At 43.0% G+C, this 19,997-nt stretch overlaps 1 protein-coding gene across 1 annotated transcript in view; it reads left to right on the forward strand.

Moving 5' to 3' along the window:
* The window catches only part of LOC123621702 (disks large-associated protein 1-like), a 72,499-nt gene that overhangs the window by 31,775 nt on the left and 20,727 nt on the right, over window positions 1-19,997 (forward strand). Inside the window, exon 4 of the mRNA XM_045527614.1 lies at window positions 6,963-7,384. Within this exon, the coding sequence (XP_045383570.1) occupies window positions 6,963-7,384 (422 nt within the window). The remainder of the gene's footprint in view (window positions 1-6,962; window positions 7,385-19,997) is intronic.

Raw genomic sequence — 19,997 nt, forward strand, 5'->3', positions numbered from 1 at the left:
TCTGATTCAACAGCATTTCCTCAATTTCAGAGTAGCGTTAGATATAGAAGGAAACTCTTGGTTGAAGTTTGGGACCAGTGTCCCAGGTCTTGCCTTTCTGCTATTGCTGTATTTCCCAGGTAGCTATATCACTGTCATAATCACTACTTCAGAAACAAGAGTAAGTGTAGGTAAGTGTGCAGTACAGGCTCTGGCCTCCTGCCTCCATCATAATTCAGCTACCTTTCCTAAGATGAGATTTTAATGATGTAAGTAACAATTTATAAAGCAATCATCTCCCATCTTCATAACTGAAAGTGTTAAGGGGAGGTAGAAACTTCAAAATTGTGTCCTTCTTGGTTCCTTATCAACAGTGTCAACTTGCAAATGAACATCTGTCATTAGTGGTTGCATAGACAGAAGCTACTGGTCTCACAACAATTTTCTGGGAAGAAAACTCCAGAGTGTTATTTTTCTGGTGTATGCTTATTTAATATTTCCATCTATATCTTCGTAAACTATTTCTTAACTCTAGGGATCTTTACCTAGAGATCCTCCAGGTGGGAGCTGGTGTCGCTACAAGAACTATTTGCCTTCCGCATCCAGGGAATTAGAAGAGAAAACTTTCAGAATAAATGGGTGACAAACCACTCTGTGGCCTCTTTTTCTGCCTCATCAACTTCCCTACCCTTGTCATTTTTTTTTTTTTGTTAAACAGGGAAAGTTGGCTAACAGTGAATGTCTAGAGCAGGCTTTGTGTTTGGAGGTGTGTGTGCCCAAAGGGGCCAGGATCTTTGCATCTGTGTGGGTGGGATGGGAATGGGAGCAGATGGGTATTTTGATAATTCTCATAAAAGCTTCCGCTCTTCCTGATCTCCAGCTGGTGGAGCCACCTCCTTCTCTCCTAGTACACCTTTTATACATTATGCATAATACTCAGACCTCCAGGATATACTTGATGCTAAGGGGGGGGGGAATGCTGGCATCAAAATGTGCTTGTGAATGACACCCGCCATTCCAGCGGATCTGCGTGTGCACAGGCTGATCCAGAGGTGCTGGAGGAAAGCACCTTTAACAGATTTTGAGAGCCACTCCCCATTTCTAGAAACAAATGCCTCGTGAATAGGATTCTTATACTTTTCTTTTTTCACCAAATACTGCCTCTGTTTCCATTTGCATTTCCATAAATGACCTCATTCTGAGATTTTAGAATCTTCCTTGCTTCACACATTAAACCTCACAGCCCCGTAACTGGTGGAGCAAGCCGGTGGAAAGGTGGCATTGTTTGCTCTTTTAGCACAGCGTCAACTAGTATAAAAGATCTCTTTTGATCACAAGTGACTTAAATATGTAAACATTTGGGCTTGTAGTGATTTGTGCCTTTTCAACTAAGCAGGATGTTAACACGGAAAGTAAAAATTGAGACAGCATCTTCTGACAGCCAGTTTAGGGACCACAGACTTGGAAAGGCCTTTGGCAATCAAAACAGCCCTTCTTGCCAACCCAGAGCTTTGGATCAATCCCCACTCCTCACAGTTTCCTTGGAGTACCATGTAGCCCAGTACCCACCCTTGCTGTTGCACTTGGCAAATAATCTCTTTCCTTGGCCAACTTAACAATACCACGAGCTAGCCAAACAGTTCCTTGCATACACCTGAGTTGTACAGGTGTGGCATTGGTGCGTTTCAAATTTCAAAAGCCTGAAACTTGGCTTAATTTCTAATAGGCCTCCTCCCTACCTCCCTTTCTTTCTTCCTTCCTTCCTTCCCGTTCTCCCTCCGTCCTTCCCTCTTTCCTTCTGTCTTTCAGAATTCCCTCTCTTTCTCTTTCTCTTTCTCTTTCTTTTTTGCTTTTTACATGTTTTTCAAGATAATTGTTTGCAGAAATAAAACCATCTGACTCACAAGCCTATGGCCTTCATTTGACCAAAAACAAGACTCTACAAAAATAACTGTTAGCGAGACCTCTCGTGCTTTTGTTACTTAGCTCGGGTCAGGCGCCAGGGAGTGACCTAACACTCCACTTGCTCAAGGAAAGCAGTTCCTTCTGGGGCACATATTCAATTCAAGGGTATTTTGTTGAGACTCGTAACCAAGGTTCCTGTAGTGACAGCCATCAAAGATATTAGCACCTGTCCAGCTGGCGCTAAAAGGAGTATGGCAACATGCCTGACCCTCTCAGAAGTTATCAGGTGATAACAGGTCCACTGTGGCTATTTGCCATTTTTCCCTTTCTTTTGTTTGACAAATACATCACAAGTATTTAGGCCGGAGAGAATCGTTATATAGAAAGCCTCTTTGATTTTCCTTTGCTTAAAGAGATCTTCAAGCAAAAGAATGACGAACATGGAGGATTTTAAATAACCAACAGATGATTGTTTGGGATAGTTTTAAAATCTGGTGGTAAGACAGTGCTAACCACATACAAATGGAGAGCAGGAGAGTTTCTTCCAACTGAATTTTTGAACAAGGTTTGCCTTATACCTTCGTTCCTCCATACACTATTCTATGTAGGAAGCTGATCTGACAACTAAAAGGAAACCTCTTTTTTGGGAAGTTTTCATGCTTTATCTCAGTTTCCTCACCCCCATGCCTTCTTTTCATCTAGCTTTTATTTTATATAATGAGACATCTTGGGTCTGACGTCAGTTACAGCGTGCCATTTCACAAAATACCATGACGGTTGCGCTTTCAAGGGGTAGCATTTTCAGATCGCGCATACACTCAGCCTTGACAGAAGGCTTAGTTAAAAATGGCTAAAGGCTCCTGCAAAGAAAGAAAAATCAGCACAGGACTAGCATTTTCCCCTCTGAAACTAGATTTAGCTCTGAAAAGCAACCTTTATGTGAATGAGAGGGACAAAGAAGCTAACCGGAGGCCGGAGGATTCTGTGATGGAATGACTGGGTTAGTCTCCTTAAAATAAGTTTATGACTTGAGTCTCACTAGCTGCATGCCTTGCAGGTCCAAAGCATGTACGTTATAAATACACTGACTGTGCTTGGTTTTCATTCATGACTTACTTTGCTGAACTGCAACTCCATCTGACAGTGGGGGAAGAATGGACCTCTGCAATTTAGCCACCTATGTGTTGCTTTGTAACCTGCTGTACAGCAGAGTTGTTGGGGTAGGGTGGGGTAGAAAATCCTCTAATTAGAAATACAGGCCCGGCGCAGTGGCTCATGCCTGTGGGAGGCACTTTGGGAGGCCGAGGTGGGAGGATTACTTGAGGTCAGGAGTTCGAGACCAGCCTGAGCAAGAGCAAGACCTCATCTCTACCAAAAATAGAAAAAATTAGCCTGGCATGGTGGCGCATGCCTGTAGTCCCAGGTACTTGAGAGGCCGAGGCAGGAGGATCCCTTGAGCTCAGGAGTTCAAGGTTGCTGTGAGCTAAGCTGAAGCCATGGCACTCTAGCCTAGGCAACAGAGCAAGGCTCTGTATCAAAAAAAAAAAAAACAAAAGAAGAAGAAAAAGAAATACAAACTTGTTTCATAGAAGGAACACAAAGCAACAGCAGAGGTGAATGCTAATAAGTGACTTTCTTCTGGCTGTTCAGAACAGGTAGGGCATTGTGTTCCATACTGGTTGATCCAGTCCTTTGGTTTCATGGTTTTCTGCTCCTTAGGCCAGAATATTGGCCGGCATTTTTCAGAAGTTGTAATTATTACACACTGTGCCTGCGGGGCACAAAGGACCAAAGAAGCTTCAAGGCTGGAAATTGTGGGTTTGGAAACAGCAAGCCACTGGGTTCAACTTTTAGATTTACACCATCAACCAGCAACTCATCAATTCTTTTGAAAAAAAAAAAAACACTGAAATTAATCAAGTGACCTCCTTCTGTGTTCCTATCAAAATTTTAAAACAACAATAACAACTTGACTGCACCCTTCACCCAGAAGGAACTTTGCACATGAAAGACATAAAACGTTTTTTAGAGCAGAACATTCTTTGAAAGCTCTGAGTAGAAGAAAGCACTTGCTTAAGGAACTTAATTGATAGAAACCAGCAGCTTGGACAGGGCTGCCTGAGTTCAAAGGCACCGCTTTTAATCCCAAACCATTTTAATTTTACTTAACTTTTATTTCTTTCTGGGTGACTAAACTGCAAACTTCTATTAATCTACTGCCAAGTAATTTTTCTTAAGAAGGTGGATACTTTACACGAGCCATAGCCAGGAGACGGCTGTCAGGAATGCTGGTAGTACAGTTTTGTGTAGATAAAAACAGAAGCACGGGAAAGTAGGTCATTCTGCTTTATATGTGGAACAGATTCCGTCTCTGGCAAGTTTTCTCTGATTGAAAACAATAAGGGACTAGTACTTCTTTAAGTTTGGAAATGTAATGCCTTTGGCAATACGTGATCTTGGAGAGTGGAGGCTAATGTTTTCATAGTTGGGATTGCATGTTAGTAGAACAGCCAAAATGTCAACTGTTGCAAGGAGAGTCATCCAATTCACACATATGCAGCTGGAGAGAAAGCTTAGCTTCAGGAGCTGACATTTAACATTTGGGGAATGAACGGGAAGAATGCAGAAACAGCCGACTGCAGCCAAGAAATGAGTGGTTGTTGGAAGCACCACTTTAGCAAAATTGTTCTTCCTTTTATTGCTGGTACAAGAGACTTGTAACATTGCATTCAGCCTTTCACACTATGCGATTTTTTTTTTTTTTTGGCCCATTTGAGAATTAAAGAACTTACAAAAATGACTACGCCTGATACTTTCAGCAGAAGTGATTTCTTAAAAACAGCAAATGGTGAAATGGGCCAACTTGGGCTGGTTTATCTTCATAAAACGGCCAGAATCACAACATATTTGATCATCTTGACCATCCTAATAACTAACACAGATCGGTACTGCTGCCACATTTCTTTCTTGACAGTTATTCTCTAGGGAAAAAATAGATTTCTTGAGATGACTGTATTCCTTTTTGTGACTCGCAGACTTTCTACAGTCTTGCAAATAACTATTTGCCTGTACTGTTCTGACCATTCTTTATTTTTGATGGATCAGAATATTAGTTTTGATTGGCTTTAATAGTGTAGATCAGGACAGTAAGAAAAAATTGCATAATCTGGTATACTTAATGTAGCATAGACATTATTTAGTGCACTATCCTTTAAGGCTGACACTACTGAATGTGGAACATTGATTGAAAATCAACTGGCAAACAAACTACGTTAAAATGAAAATGCACCACCCCACACCCATTCAAAAATACAGAAATCACAGAACATACATCCTATCAACAATACAACAAATGTCGATGAGGATGTGGAGAAATTGGAACCCTTGTGCACTGTTGGTGGGAATGTAAAATGGTGCAGCCACTATGGAAAACATTATCATAGTTCCTCAGAAAACTGGAGAAAAGAATTACCATGTGATTCAGTCATTCCAATTCTGGGTATATACCCCAAAGAATTGAAAGCAGGGTCTCAAGAGATATTTATACACCCTTGTTCACAGTAGCATTATTTACAATAGCCAAAAGATGGAATCAACCCAAGTGATCATGAATAAACAAAATGGATTGGATAAACAAAATGTGGTAAATATATACAATGGAATACTATTCAGCCTTTAGAAGGAAGGAAATTCTGACACATGCTACAACATGGATGAAACTTTGAAGACATTATGGTAATGAGCCTGTCACAAAAGGAAACATACTACATGATTCCACTGATGGGTGGTACCTAGAGTAGTCAGACTCAGAGACAGCCCCTGGTTGCCAGGGGCTGGGGGAGGGGGATGGGGAGTGAGTGTTTAACGGGTGCAGAGTTTCAGCTGGAAAAGATGATAAAGTTCTGGAAATGGGTGGTGGTGTTAGTTGCACATGTGATATGAGTGTACTTAATGCCACTAAACCATACGCTTAATAATGGTTAAGCTAGCAAATTTTATGTTATATATATTTTATCACAATAAAAAATAAATAAAATATTAGGTCAGGAAGGGACATTAAAAAAAAAAAAAAAAAAGAAGTACAGAGCTGGGTAATGGACACGTGGTGCCGCCTGCAGTGGACTTACATTCTCTGTCATTGTTTCCTGCCTTCCCTGGAGGCCAGAGAAGCTCTTTTTGTGTGTTTTAAATTAACTCAGGCCCATGCCTTCTGTGCCCCTTGTCTGAGAAAGAATTCATCGCTCCTCTGTCCGTCCCCCTCTGCTGCCCCTCTCCTCACGCCTCCCCTTGGCTGTAGGCTTCAGCCTGAGACGCTCAGGACTCCTTGGTGGAGAGACAGTGATCTCACAGGTGTTCATGCAAAATGCTCAGGTTGGATCTGTGAACAAGGTGTCTTTTATCACCTCAGTAGAACTGTGGAAAGGGAAATTAAAGCACACACAGGACAGTGATAGAGAATTCTAGAACCGTAAGCTGATATTTGCCCTAAAAACTTTGTACCAAATTGTAATGATGACCTATATAACCAAGAGACAGGTAAATCCTTACCAGGGAAAGGAGTTTTAATTCAAGAGGAATCTATTAAAACTTTAGTTTGCTTTCAGGAAGTGTTAAACTTGTAAGAACTGTTCCTGGAAAAATGTGGCTTCGCAGGATTCATGATAGTCTCGGTCCAGGTTAGGTTGTGATTTTTCCCCCGATTTCTAAGCAAATTACCCAGACTAAGGTATAACTTATTTTGGTTTCCTTAGCCATCGCCAACCTGAATTTCAGGATTTAACCCACCCCAGGTTTGGGGGGGAAGTGGTACATTGGACATTCTACTGGCTTTGTCCCACCTGTGAAATTTCTCTAGGTATGCTTTAATATCCCATATTGAACCAAGATGACAGATCTGTATTTTTTACATTGGAGCTACGGCAAACAGTGTGCTTTCATAAAGGGTCTCACCACACACAGACACACACACACAAACTGAGAAGACGAGACCCCATGGTCTTACCCACCAAGAAAAGTAGAATGTAGTTTTACTGCAAGAAATATCCTGAAACTAAATCTCCTTTCCCTATTCTCCCAAGCTTCCGCAGGTTCACTCGATCCAACAGTGTGACGACAGCAGTACAGGCCGACCTGGACTTCCACGATAACCTGGAAAACTCCCTGGAATCTATAGAGGACAATTCGTGTCCTGGCCCCATGGCCAGACAGTTCTCCCGGGATGCCAGCACCTCCACAGTCAGCATTCAGGGCTCAGGAAACCATTACCATGCCTGTGCAGCCGACGATGACTTTGATGCAGATTTTGACCCCTCTATTCTGCCTCCTCCGGACCCCTGGATTGACTCTATCACAGAAGACCCTCTGGAGGCCGTGCAGAGGTCAGTGTGCCATCGGGACGGCCACTGGTTTCTGAAGCTTCTCCAGGCAGAGCGAGACCGCATGGAAGGCTGGTGCCAGCAGATGGAGAGGGAAGAACGGGAGAACAACCTGCCCGAAGACAGTAAGTAAAGCCACCATGGGTGTCTGCACACCCTTCGCTAGGGGCTGGGGTGACGTTGCGTTTGCAGGATTTGTTGTTTTCTTCTCTGCCAGCTTCCCTTGCATGTCCTTGGCTGTTCGCACTCTAAACCAGAACATGCAGAACAGCTGGGCAATTCCAGCCGAGTCCACACGCTCCTGTGTTGCACAGTAACGAGCACCCACTGGGCAGGTACTGCACTGTCCTTAGCTCTAGATCCGTGACCTAGAAAATAGCAAGCTCCACGTGGACGTGGTTTCCTGTCTCTACCTGTGTCCCTCCTCCCCAAGATGAGCCTGAAATGTTGCTGATTCTCAGGGGATTAAACATAATTCCAAATAGTTTCAAGGTGCAGAGATCTATGTGCTTTGAGCATGTATAATCTTTACAATTTAATTACTCTCAATCACATACAATATTAACACAAGGCTCATACTGTACGAGCCAGGAGGAACTCATGCCTACTTGTGTTCGTGAGCCCGTGTAGCATGCTCTTCGGGAAGCAAAGCTTCCAGCCGCTAAGTCATTAACACAAATTCCAATTGAATGGGCTAAAATAAATCATAAAATAAAATAAATGATGAATAAATAAATAAAATAAATAAAATGAATAGTGGACACCATTTTTGAACACTAATATCTCCAAATTTGGCCTTTTCACAACCACAATTCCTATTAACAATTGACAAAGAAAAATTATCAAATTACCTCAGTTCTGAGGCACATTTTATACATTTTCAACAATTCTGAAATTGGGATATAGTTTATAATCAGTGCATATTTTAATGCTGTGTGTTTGTTCTCTTCTGAAAAACTATTACTAAATTAATGGTGGATTGTCTTACTGATGATATCTTCTGAATCAAAGAAATCTAGTGGTAGGCAGTAAAGCTTCGTTTTTGTGTGGCAACCATCTGGAAGAGTATTGTCATGATGTAGCTTTTTAGGTTTGTTTTTTAAATTATCTTTTAATTTTCTTACATGAACATTTAAAAACATGCACAAAAGTAGAGAGTTGAATATAATGATTCCCATGTGCTCATCACCCAGTCCAGCAATTGCCCAAGGCTTATTTTTCCCCATTTGTTGTCATTTTTGCCAGCGTTTTTGTTTGTTTGTTTTTGTTTTGTTTTTTTGAGACAAAATCTTGCTCTGTCACTCCAGCTACAGTGCCGTGGCATCATCATAGCTCACTGCAGCCTCAAACTCCTGGGCTCAAGTGATCCTCCTGCCTCAGCCTCCCGAGTAGCTAGGACTGGAGGTGCACGCCACCATGCCCAGCTAATCTTTCTATTTTTTGTAGAGATGAGGTCTTGTTATGTTGCCCAGGCTGATTTCTAAGTCCTGGCCTCAAGCAATCCCCCCTCCTCGGCCTCCCAAAGAGCTGGGATTACAGGCATGAGCCACCACGCCCAGCGAAGAGTATTTTTAATAAAATCCAAAGCATTGTGTCATTTCTCTATGTAGCTCACACTGATAAATGACATTGTTTTACATAACTACATGTTATCATCCCTAACAAAAATAACCATAATTTCTTAATAATTAGATCTAGCATCTACAGTGAATCATGTTAAATAGATTTACTAAAGGCACCAAACTACTTGTGTCAAGCAGCAGTGAGTTGTTCCCCAAGAGAATTATTTTTTATGAAAATGGAATTTGGAAAATAAGAGGCAGCAGGTTGCGGGATGTCCTCACCGTGTCCACTCCCTCAGTCACAGCTCTCATCTCCTCCCGCTCGAACCCCGTCAAATGACTCCCTAGCTTATTGCTTGCCTTTATGAGCAAGTTAGGGAAATCATACGTGGGTTTCCTTTCACTCTTTCATATTATAAGTGCAAACAATGTGGCAGTGGGAAAGCAAATCACCTTGACATTTGCCCCTACCTGTTAGGACCCCTGCAGACTCCCCGGAGTGTTGATCCACAGGCAGAATTAGCTTTTTGCCCTGGTGACAGGTCACCGAGGCACCGCTGGGCAGCAGCGGGTGGGGCCAGGGGTAGGTTTCAGTAAGAGAGTCTTAGCTGCGTCATCTTACTCTCTTTTCCCCTTGTAGGTGTACCCCAAATTTATTAGATTTTTCTAAGAAAAATGCCAGCATCTAAGGAACAGTGGCATCTGGTGCTGCCGCTCAACAGGACAAGCTATCTTTCTGTCTCCATTCATTCAAGTCATTAAGTCGGGACTCCTAGCTTCCCGGTTGGCTTTCAATAGGTCTCTGGGAAGCTGCTCAGCTGACGTTTTCTTTTAATTGGCCTTACGACCCGAGAGGAGATCTCCTTCTCCCAACTCAACTTTACGATGATGCATGAGGATAGTCGTCGATTCAGGAAAATCTTCCTTGAGACTATATGTATGAAAAAAAGTCAGTGTATTCTAACATAGCAATATATTCCAAAGGTGAAAATCTTGCCAGAAAACCAGATTCTTATCATGTGTTTGGGCTGAAAGTGAAGAATATTTGTAGTTTGAAATGTACACGACGGGTGAAGTCCCACAGTAGTGAACATGAAGCAATGGCCCCACTATTTGTTGTTCTAGGCCGAATTTACTGTTCAGGCTAAACTGAGTGTGCCTCCCTGGGGCTTCTGTAGTGCTCTGTGCAATTGTCCATCAGGAACTTTCACCGTCATTTTATAATAGTCTATATCTCTCTCCCCCACTGAAAAGTAAGCTTTCTAAAGACAAAAACTGTTCTTATCTTATTCATCTCTATATCTCTAGACCCTCTGACACATATTAATAGTAGGGGATCTATTTGAGTCCTCAAAACATTTTGGAAATTCTGTTTTAAAAATGTTGTTTTACTTAGCAAAACCTTTCTTCCTAATTAGCATAAAAAAATACTCAATAAGTAATGTCTTTGACTTTTCAGGCTACTATAACAAAATACCCTAGACTGGGTTGTTTGGTTATTTGTTTATTTATTTATTAATAAAGACAGGGTCTCACTCTGCTGCCTCGATTAGAGTGTAGTGGTGTCATCATAGCTCACTGTAACTTCAAACTCCTGGGCTTAAATGGTCCTCCCACCTCAGCCTCTGGAGTAGCTGGGACAAGACTACAGGTGCACACCACCAACCCTAGCTAATTTTTTTTTTTTTTTTTTGCTTTTTGTAGCCACAGGGTCTGGCTATGCTGCCTAGGTTGGTCTTGACCTCCTGGCCTCAAGTGATCCTCCCGCCTTGGCCTCCCAAAGTGCTGGGATTAGGCCTTAGCCACTGTTCCTGGCCTAGAGTGGGGAATTTATAAACAATAGAAATTTTTTGCTCATAGTCCTGGAAGCTGGGAAGTCCAAGATCAATGCACTGGCAGGTCTGATGTCTGGTGAGGGCTCACTCTGCTTCAGAGGTGCTGCCTTCTTGCTGCACCTTCACACTGTGGAAGGCGTGAACAAGCTCCCTCAGGCCTCTTTTATAAGAGCAGGAATCTTTTTCATGAGGGCTCTGCTCCATGATCTAATCATCTCCTCCAGGTCCCACCTCTTAATACTATCATATTGGTGATTACGTTTCAACTTATGAACTTTAGAGGGGCAAAAACATTCTGGTGGCTCACGCCTGTAATCCTAGCACGCTGGGAGGCCAAGGCGGGTGGATCACTTGAGCTCAGGAGTTCAAGACCAGCCTGAGCAAGAGGGAGACCCCGTCTCTACTAAAAATAGAAAGAAATTATCTAGACAGCTAAAAAAATATATACAGAAAAAATTAGCCGGGCATGGTGGCGCACGCCTGTAGTCTCGGCTACTCGGGAGGCTGAGGCAGGAGGATTGCTTGAGCCCAGGAGTTTGAGGTTGCTGTGAGCTAGGCTGACACCACGGCACTCACTCTAGCCCGGGCAACAGAGTGAGACTCTGTCTCAAAAAAAAAAAAAAAAAAAAAAACCATTCAGATCTTGGCAACTAACTAGCACTTATTTTTGCCAAAAGCTGGAACAGGTGTTCCCTTGTGAGCTGATGAACTCTTCTGATCAGGAGAAGGATTTGGCAGGCAGAGGTGGGCACCTGCCACAGCAGTGATGGAAAGGCCTTCTGTGTTGGTAAGGTGGACCTCAGGCCCTTAGGTCACATGTGGCCTTCTAGGTCCTTAAGTGCCGAGTCCAAATTTAACAGAACAAATTCTTTTATTAAAGGGGGTGCACCAGAGAAAGCTGAAGCTTTTCTTGCCTCCTTTGATGCTTAATAACGCACAATCTTGAAATCAGAAAGCTGCATGTTCCCCACCTCTGGCAGATGAACCTTGTGTGTCCTAGTTCTTAAGACACAGTTCCAGTACACAAACACTTGAAGACATTGTTTATTTCATTCTTTGAGAGACACAAAACAGGAGCTTCAAACTACCAGGATTCCAAGATTCTAAACAAACTCCGTGCCCAGGGCAAAGAGTCACTGATTTCCAATGAGGCAAACCCAAATCAGTGAGAGTCTGCCATAAAGCAGTAGCAGCCCTCCACAGTAAGCAGGGAGACTATGAGCACATGAAAGAATATTCATCTTGTCCTCACAATACCCCTGACAATGGGCTAGAGACTTTGACAGGTGCTGTTTTATTTGCCCTCCAAACAGCTCCCTGGCAGTATCTTGTCCAAGGTCACAGAACACAGAAGTGTCTGATAGAGCAGATACAACATGAATAACATTTGACAAGATAATGACACTTTGTGTTGCTTGGCACTGACCTTCTTAACGCTCTCCGTACATGTCTGTCCCTGATCCCTTGGCAACCACAGTTCTCTTCTGATAACTGGGCCTGGAGTTGCAGAGGGCCTTTGTTTTACTAATTCTCTGATTTAACCTTTTCTTTTTTATAAGAGGGGTGGGAAGGAGGAGAGGCCAATCCTGTTTGGCCAGCATAGCCAAATTCTAAGTAACCAGCTTTTGTTTGTTTTTAATCTGTGTAGACCAGAAAAATAGCTTTGATAAATGGGTCAAGCACATACACATCTATCCCTTGGCCAAGCCACTTTGTGTGTTCTTTGGGTCCTATGGAAGGAAGGCCTCTCTTCAGGGTACATAACCAAGGTGGCTCCTTAACAAAACTCTCCCTGGAGCATGGAAAGATAAATAGCACAGAATGAGAGAAAGGAAGGTACTAATCATACTTAATTTATTTTGTGGGGTACCAGAATTATCCCCATTTAAAAATATTTTTTAGGCCGGGCACGGTGGCTCACGCCTGTAATCCTAGCACTCTGGGAGGCCGAGGCAGGTGGATCGCTCAAGGTCAGGAGTTCAAGACCAGCCTGAGCAAGAGTGAGACCCCATCTCTACTAAAAAAATAGAAAGAAATTATATGGACAACTAAAATATATATAGAAAAAAAAAATTAGCTGGGCATGGTGGCACATGCCTGTAGTCCCAGCTACTCGGGAGGCTGAGGCAGGAGGATCGCTGAAGCCCAGGAGTTTGAGGTTGCTGTGAGCTAGGCTGACGCCACGGCACTCACTCTAGCCCGGGCAACAAAGCGAGACCCTGTCTCATAAAAAAAAAAAAAAAAAAAAAATTTAAATGTTTGGGGATGTACAGAATGCCTCCAAATCGTACACTTAAAAATGGTTAAAATGGCAAATCTTATGTATTTTTTACCACAATAAAAAAAAATGTCCCCCCAAAGGCTGCAGCAGCTATAGGTAGGTAGAACAACTGGGCTGTCATCTCATTTGTGTAAGAACCTAAGATATTCTCTTAAATGTCTTCTTGAATTCAAAGTAACAGTGTGTCCATGGCAAAAAAAAAAAAAAAAAAAAAAAAATTGGAAAAAACACCTATTTACTCAATGGGAATTTGAGTTGTAGATTTTGGGTATGGGGTAGTTGTCCTCATCTTTCCTCATCAGAGAGTTGAAAAAGAAAGAATCCATCTAATTTTAAATAGTTACTCAGTTATCAATTATTTTATGGTTCCATTATCCTAACTCTGACAACTGCTTCCTAGGGATGTTGTCTTTGTGGTGCAGGGCTGGAACCCACATTCCCGGTTTACCTGAAACTGACTCTCTGTGCCTTACAAAGGGCAGAATGAAAACAAGCACTTAGAGTAGCCCAGGAACCTCAGTCTGTCTTTTGAAAAGTATTAACTGAATATTCTTTGGGTGTGTGGAGCTAATAATATTTTCCCCATGAAAGCGAAGAGTTTATAGTTCTCAGTTTAAACCTTCAACCCTTCCAGTTGATAGTACTTTTCTGGCTGGATGATAAAGTAGTGAAACGGCAATGAGCGGGGTTTCCTCCAAGCCAAGGCAGCTGACAGAATGCTTGTTCCCCCAGCACTTGAAGTAAAATGATCCAAGCTTGTCTCAGACAATGAAGCCCTTGTGTGAAACAGCTGTCTCAGGGAGATGGCTCAGTGCTATTTGACAGTGGCTTGTATGTTACATAGATACGTCTGGTATTATCTAACCCGGAATGAAATGACCAGATGGAACTGAATGCCTCTAACTAGGAATGCAGTCTACCGCTGTGGGGGGAAACATCCGCTCAGGTTTCAATGGCCCTAGGATGAAATACCAGTGATTGTACTTCAAAATCTATCCTTGCCTTCTGAATTGTGGACAACTCATATGTGGAATTTCCAGGCTTTATCTGAAACGGACTGATAAACCGAGAGCGTGTGCAGGAGGCAGATTAGCTCTTGCACTTTAATTTTGCCTGGTAATAGCATCCAAGTGAGTGAAACTTGGCCTGCCGGCCTCCAGAAGGCTGGGGAGCCTTGGCAGTGAGCGTGGGGCTGGTAATGCAACCTGAAATGGGCTCTGCCTGGTTTCAGGTTTTGTTACGGAAGCTGTGCACAGTCGTTATTGTGACTGTCTATCGGTGCCATCACCGGGCTTCATCTGCCTGGGAGCTCTGCTGTGTCTCTGCGGCCCGTGGGTGCAGACAGTGGGTGGCGGACAAAGCAGCACTCTGTGAGTTCTGCAGTGCGTCTGCCTCCGGCCCATGTGTGCATCTAAGCAGGAGCAGTGGGTGCATCCTAGCCTCGCTCCCTCCTGTTTTATTCTCATCTTACTCAAAGTGAACCTTCAAAAGAGCTCCCCCCGCCCCTGCCCCACATACACATAGACACACACACTGGGGTAGCCTCTTTTTATAAGCTCCTGACAACCTGAAATTAGCAACCACAGAGGAAGTGGCAGTAATGAAAAGGAAACCGTGCGTAACGTGCCTTATGTTTGACCTTTGAGAACACTCTATTCATTTTGCTTTGCACCGCACTGGTGCTGGAAGGATATCAGAGAGCATCCTTTTGTGGGTGGTGTCTCCAGGCCCAGGAGGGCACTAAGGCAGGAAGAGGCAAAGTGATGTGGTGAAGTGGAGGCAGAACCAGACCTGGAAACAGATCTGTTCCTAGGCCAGTGGCATTTCCATCATTGCAGAGATTGCAGAGAGAAGGACTGACTCACAGAGTAAGGTCTCCAATCATTTTCTCCAACAATAACTATTTCTGTGGAATATAAATGCAATGGACTTCAAACATAGCATACAGTCCTTTTCTGTTAGATTACCTAAATACCATCGCTTCTCAGCCTTTTGCCTAAGATCAAGTGTAGATTACCTAAGTACAAAATACAAACCAATTTCAACTCATTCAACTTTCGAAGACTCAAAGCTGTCTTTATTTATCTCTGTGACGCATGAGGTTACTATTTCATGGTGGATGTAAGTTGAGATACGGATCTGGAGAAGAACCATCTATTACAACTAAGACACCTAGAGGAGCCTGGGCTGGAAAAAAAAAATGTAAGATTAGCTGAGTTTTTGAAATCTTGCTCTTTAAAAACAAAACAATGTTTCTTCCCAGAACCCTGTGGAAGCTCTGGTTTCAGTCTATGGGAAACTTTCTACTAGAGAATCCCATTCTTTATTGATTAGCCACCAAGTTTCAGCTCCTTGAAAAAAAAAAAAAAAAAGCTAAAAGCACTCTTGTTAAATGCAGAACAGCCACAGTGGCTGGGACTGAAACAGCTCCATGTTTTCTACAGACACGTTTTGTTGACAGCCCCTCTGGATCACAAGTGTGTCTGAGAAGCAGCTGCTGAGCAGTAAGTTGGGGAAATTCTTTGTCATGAGGACACAAGATAATACGGGATACAAGTTGATAGTAAAATGGTTACAGCAGCGAAGAAAATTAACATATATATTATATCATCTCACATAATTACTTTTTTTGTGACAAGAGCAGATACAATGTACTTATTTAACAAAAATCCCTAATATAAGATAATTTTATTAACTATAGTCCTTGTGTTGTACATCTCCAGACTTGTTCATCCTACATATCTGCTACTTTGTATCCTTTTCCCTACATCTCTCCATTTCTTCTCCCTGGTAACAACTTTTATTCTCTGTTTCTGTATATTTGAGCCCCCTGCTTTTTTATATTATTTTATTTTATTTTTTTGGAGACAGTCTCGCTCTTTTGCCCTGGCTAGAGTGCCGTGGCATCAGCCTAGCTTACAGCAACCTCAAACTCCTGGGCTTAAGCGATCCTTCTGCCTCAGCCTCCCGAGTCGCTGGGACTACAGGCATGAGCCACCATGCCCAGCTAGTTTTTTCTATATATTTTTAGTTGTCCAGATAATTTCTTTCTATTTTTTTAGTAGAGATGGGGTCTCGCTCTTTCTCAGGCTGATCTTGAATTCCTGACCTCGAGCGATTCTCCCGCCTCGGCCTCCCAGAGTGCTAGGATTACAGGCGTGAGCCACCGCGCCCAGCCACCCCCCTTTTTTAGATTCTACATGTAAGTGAGATCATGCAATATTTTTCTTTCTGTGTCTGGCTTATTTCACTTAGCATAATGTCCTCCAGGTTCATCCATGTTGTGGCAAATGGTAGGACCTACTTTTCTAAGGCTACACAATATTCCATTTTTTATATATATATACACACACTACATTTTTTTATCCATTCACCCATGGTTGAATACTTAGGTTGTTTCCATATCTTAGCTGTCATGAATAATGCTGCAGTGATCATGGGGGTGCAGGTGTCTTTACAAGGTGGTGATTTCATTTCCTTTGGGTATATACCCAGAAGAGGGATTGCTTGGTCATATGGTAGTTCTATTTTTAATTTCTTTAGAAACCTCCATACTGTTGTCCATAATGGCTGTACCAATCTACATTCCTACCAACAATGTGCTAGAGTTTCTCCACACCCTCACCTACATTTGTTATCTCTTGTCTTTTTAATAATAGCCATCTTAACAGGTGTGGGATGATATCCCATAGAGGTTTTAATTTGCATTTCCGTGATGATTAGTGACATTAAGCACCTTTTCATATACCTGTTGGCCATTTTTATGTCTTCTTTGAAGAAATGTCTGTTCAGGTCTTTTGCCAATTTTTAGTTGGGTTATTTGCTTTTTTGGTATTGAGTTGTAAGAGTTCTTTATAAATTTGGGGTATTAACCCCTTATCAGATATGTGGTGTGCATATATTTTACCTAGTTCATAGATTGCTTTTTCATTTTGTTGATTGTATTCTTTGCTGTGCAAAAGCTTTTAGTCTGATGTAATCCCATTTATTTATTTTTGCTTTTGTAGCCTGAGCTTCTGTAGCTTTGGTATGATATCCAAAATATTGCCAAGGTCAATGTCAAGGAACTTTTCCTCTATGATCTCTTCTGGGAGTTTTATGGTTTCAGGTCTTACATTTAGGGCTTTTATCCATTTTGAGTTCATTTTTGTGTGTGGTGTAAGATAAAGGTCCAATTTCATTCTTTTGCAGGTGGAAATCCAGTTTTCCTAACACCATTTATTGAAGAGACTGTCCTTTCCCTATTGTGTCCTCTTAGTGCCCTTGTTGAAAGTTATTATAGTGGACCACACATGATTTTTAAAAATTTCTTTCTCCTCCTTTACCCCTAAAGTCCACAACATTAAAAAAAAAGCCAGGTAGTAAAAAGAAGTCAAAACTTGAGTAAAAGCAAATTTAACTCACCCACAAACATGTTCAGCTTATCCCAGATGGCTTGGTTCTCCAGCCTGGCCACTACAACTAACGTATAAATGGCAACGCAAGAGGAATAATAGTGCAGCTAAGACTCTATCAGCTAATTAGTCAACACTATAACTTAAAAAATGATGCTAAACATGATAAAAACCTGAAAGAATCAGAATGCTTAAGAACTAGAATGTTGCCATTAATTTATTTTTCTGGTCGGCATAGAGTTTGTAGATGACTCAGTTCATTTCAGAACTTATTTCTTCAGTGGCTATCAAGGGTCATATGGGTACAGTCTATGCTATCGAAGAGCTCACAGTCTGGTTGGAAATCAGACATATAAAGAGAACATGCTGGAAAGAATGAGGAGAAGGCAGAGGCAGCTATGCGTGGGAATTTTAGGAGCAGTGAGATGGGAGAGGTGAAAGGAGGTAAGGCTTTCTGGGGGAGGCACGCCTGAGCTGAATCAGGAGGGGGAGGCCTTTGCTAGGCACGAGGTAGGGTGGGGGTTAGTGTAGGGCAACAAGGGGACTTCGTGTTTGGAGTGAGCAAAGACACTGAGGAGGGAAACAGCTTGGGGATTTGGGAAACTGTGGGTACCTGAAGCACTGAGAGAGTGAGCAGCAGGAAGGCTGGACAGCTTGGCATCCCCTGCCCCATGAAAGGGGATTTGGGCGTATGTCAAGGATGGTGGGGAACCAAGGAAAAGTTTTAAGCTTGTGAATTACATGAGATAACAAAATCCTCTAATTCCCTTAATAAAACCAAGCCTCCAAGATTGACAAGGGAGGGAGACTATTCCTACTGTGGATGGAGTGAGTGAGCCTTGTAGCCCTAACTGTGATCAACTAGGGGATCCTGTGGGGAGCATGGATTTGGGGAGACAGGAAGAGTTGAGCTAGTGGTTAGATTAGGTATTCTGAAGCATAAGGGATCAGTGTCTGGTGGAGTTACAAATTTGAGAAACATGAGCATATTTTTAAAAAACAGTTGAAACCAGAAGAATGAATGAAATCACTCAAGGAGAATAGGGAAGTGGGTAGAGAAGTGGGCTCAGGCTTGAATTCTGTGTTCAACATTTACGGAGGTGGAATGAGAAAAGTCCACCTTAAAGGACAGAGAAGGCACCATCGGAGAAGCTCAGGTGAGCCAGAAAGTGTGTTATGGTGAGAGCCCAGGGAGCTCGGGTTCCCTGTGCCACATGCAGAGTCCAGGCAGGGAAGAGGGTGGAGAGCCAGGCTGCAGGGAGGGGAGACACAGGGGAGCTGAGGAAGTGAGAGTGCAAAGGCATTTCGTCTATCCTTTAGAGGTCAGGAGTTTACAGGGAATACATTAATTTGCGAGGACGGCCATAGCAAAGCACCACAGACCAGGTGGCTTAAACAACAGAAATTTTACTTTCTCGGTATTGGAGGCTGGAAGTCTGAGATCAAGGCGTCAGTTTCTCCTGAGGGCTCTTTCCTTGGCTTTCAGACAGCCGCCGTCTCCCTGGGTCTTCACATGGTCTCCTTCTGTGTGTGTCTGAGTGCGGAGTCCTCATGTCTCATTCTCACAAGGACACCAGTCATACTGCATTAGGGCCCATGCTGCTGACCTCATTTTAATTTAAGCACCTTTTTAAGAACCTTTCTCCAAATAGAGTCCCATTCTGAGGTACTGGGGTTAGGACTTCAACATATGAATCTAGGGAGAACACGATTCAGCCAGTAATGGCAGAAGAGGAATTTTATGTTAGCTGGAGGGGACCGGGAGGCTGGGGAGGATTTTCCCCCCTTAGAATGGGAGAGACTTGAGGATGCTTCTGGGCCTCTTGGGTGATGCACTTGCAGAGGGCCAAAGTGTGCAGAGAAAGGCACTGCCCCACACAGCAAGGTCCCAGAGTAGGGGGAGGGAACCAGGCCAGGGACACGGGTAGATAGGATGAGTGGACATAGAAAAGTCACTAGAGTGAGGGCAGTTGGAGAGGTTCAGAGGACTGTGTGTGAGGCAAGTGTTAGGAGAGGCAGAACACTGAGAGTATTTGTCTTAGTCGGCTTGTGCTGCTATAACAAAATACCACAGACTGGGTAATTTGTAAACAATAGAAATGTATTTCTCATTGTTCTGGTGGCTGGGAAGCCTGAGATCAAGGCACCAGCAGGTTCAGTGTCTGGTGAAGGCTGCTTTCTCTTCCAAGATGGCGCCTTGTTGCTGTGTTCTCCGGAGGGAGGGGTAGATGGGCAAGAGGGCACTCACTCCCTTCAACCTTGAGCCCTTATATGGGCACCAACCTCATTCATGAGGGCAGAGCCCTCAGGACTTAATCACCTCCCAAAGGCCATACCTCTTAAGACTGTTGCTTTGGGGATTAAGTTTCAACATGAATTTTGGAGGAGACGCCATCATCTGAACCACACCAGTATTTGTACCTGACTCCTCTGTTTTCATCTCATGGGAAGCAAGATTATTGTTGAAGATGGGGCAACAGGGGTTGAGTTGATAGGGAATAAGAGTCAGAAAATCAGGGTCAGAGAGAGGTAAACAAGCACATCACAAAGGACCAATGGGCAGCAGCAACAGATTGGTCAAGTTTGGAGACCATGGGTTTATAGTGGCATCAAACCACATGGCTAAGCACTATTTGGAAAATAGGGTGGAAATACAGCTCTACAGC

Source organism: Lemur catta, chromosome 16 (assembly GCF_020740605.2).
Source record: "Lemur catta isolate mLemCat1 chromosome 16, mLemCat1.pri, whole genome shotgun sequence".
NCBI lineage: Eukaryota > Metazoa > Chordata > Mammalia > Primates > Lemuridae > Lemur > Lemur catta.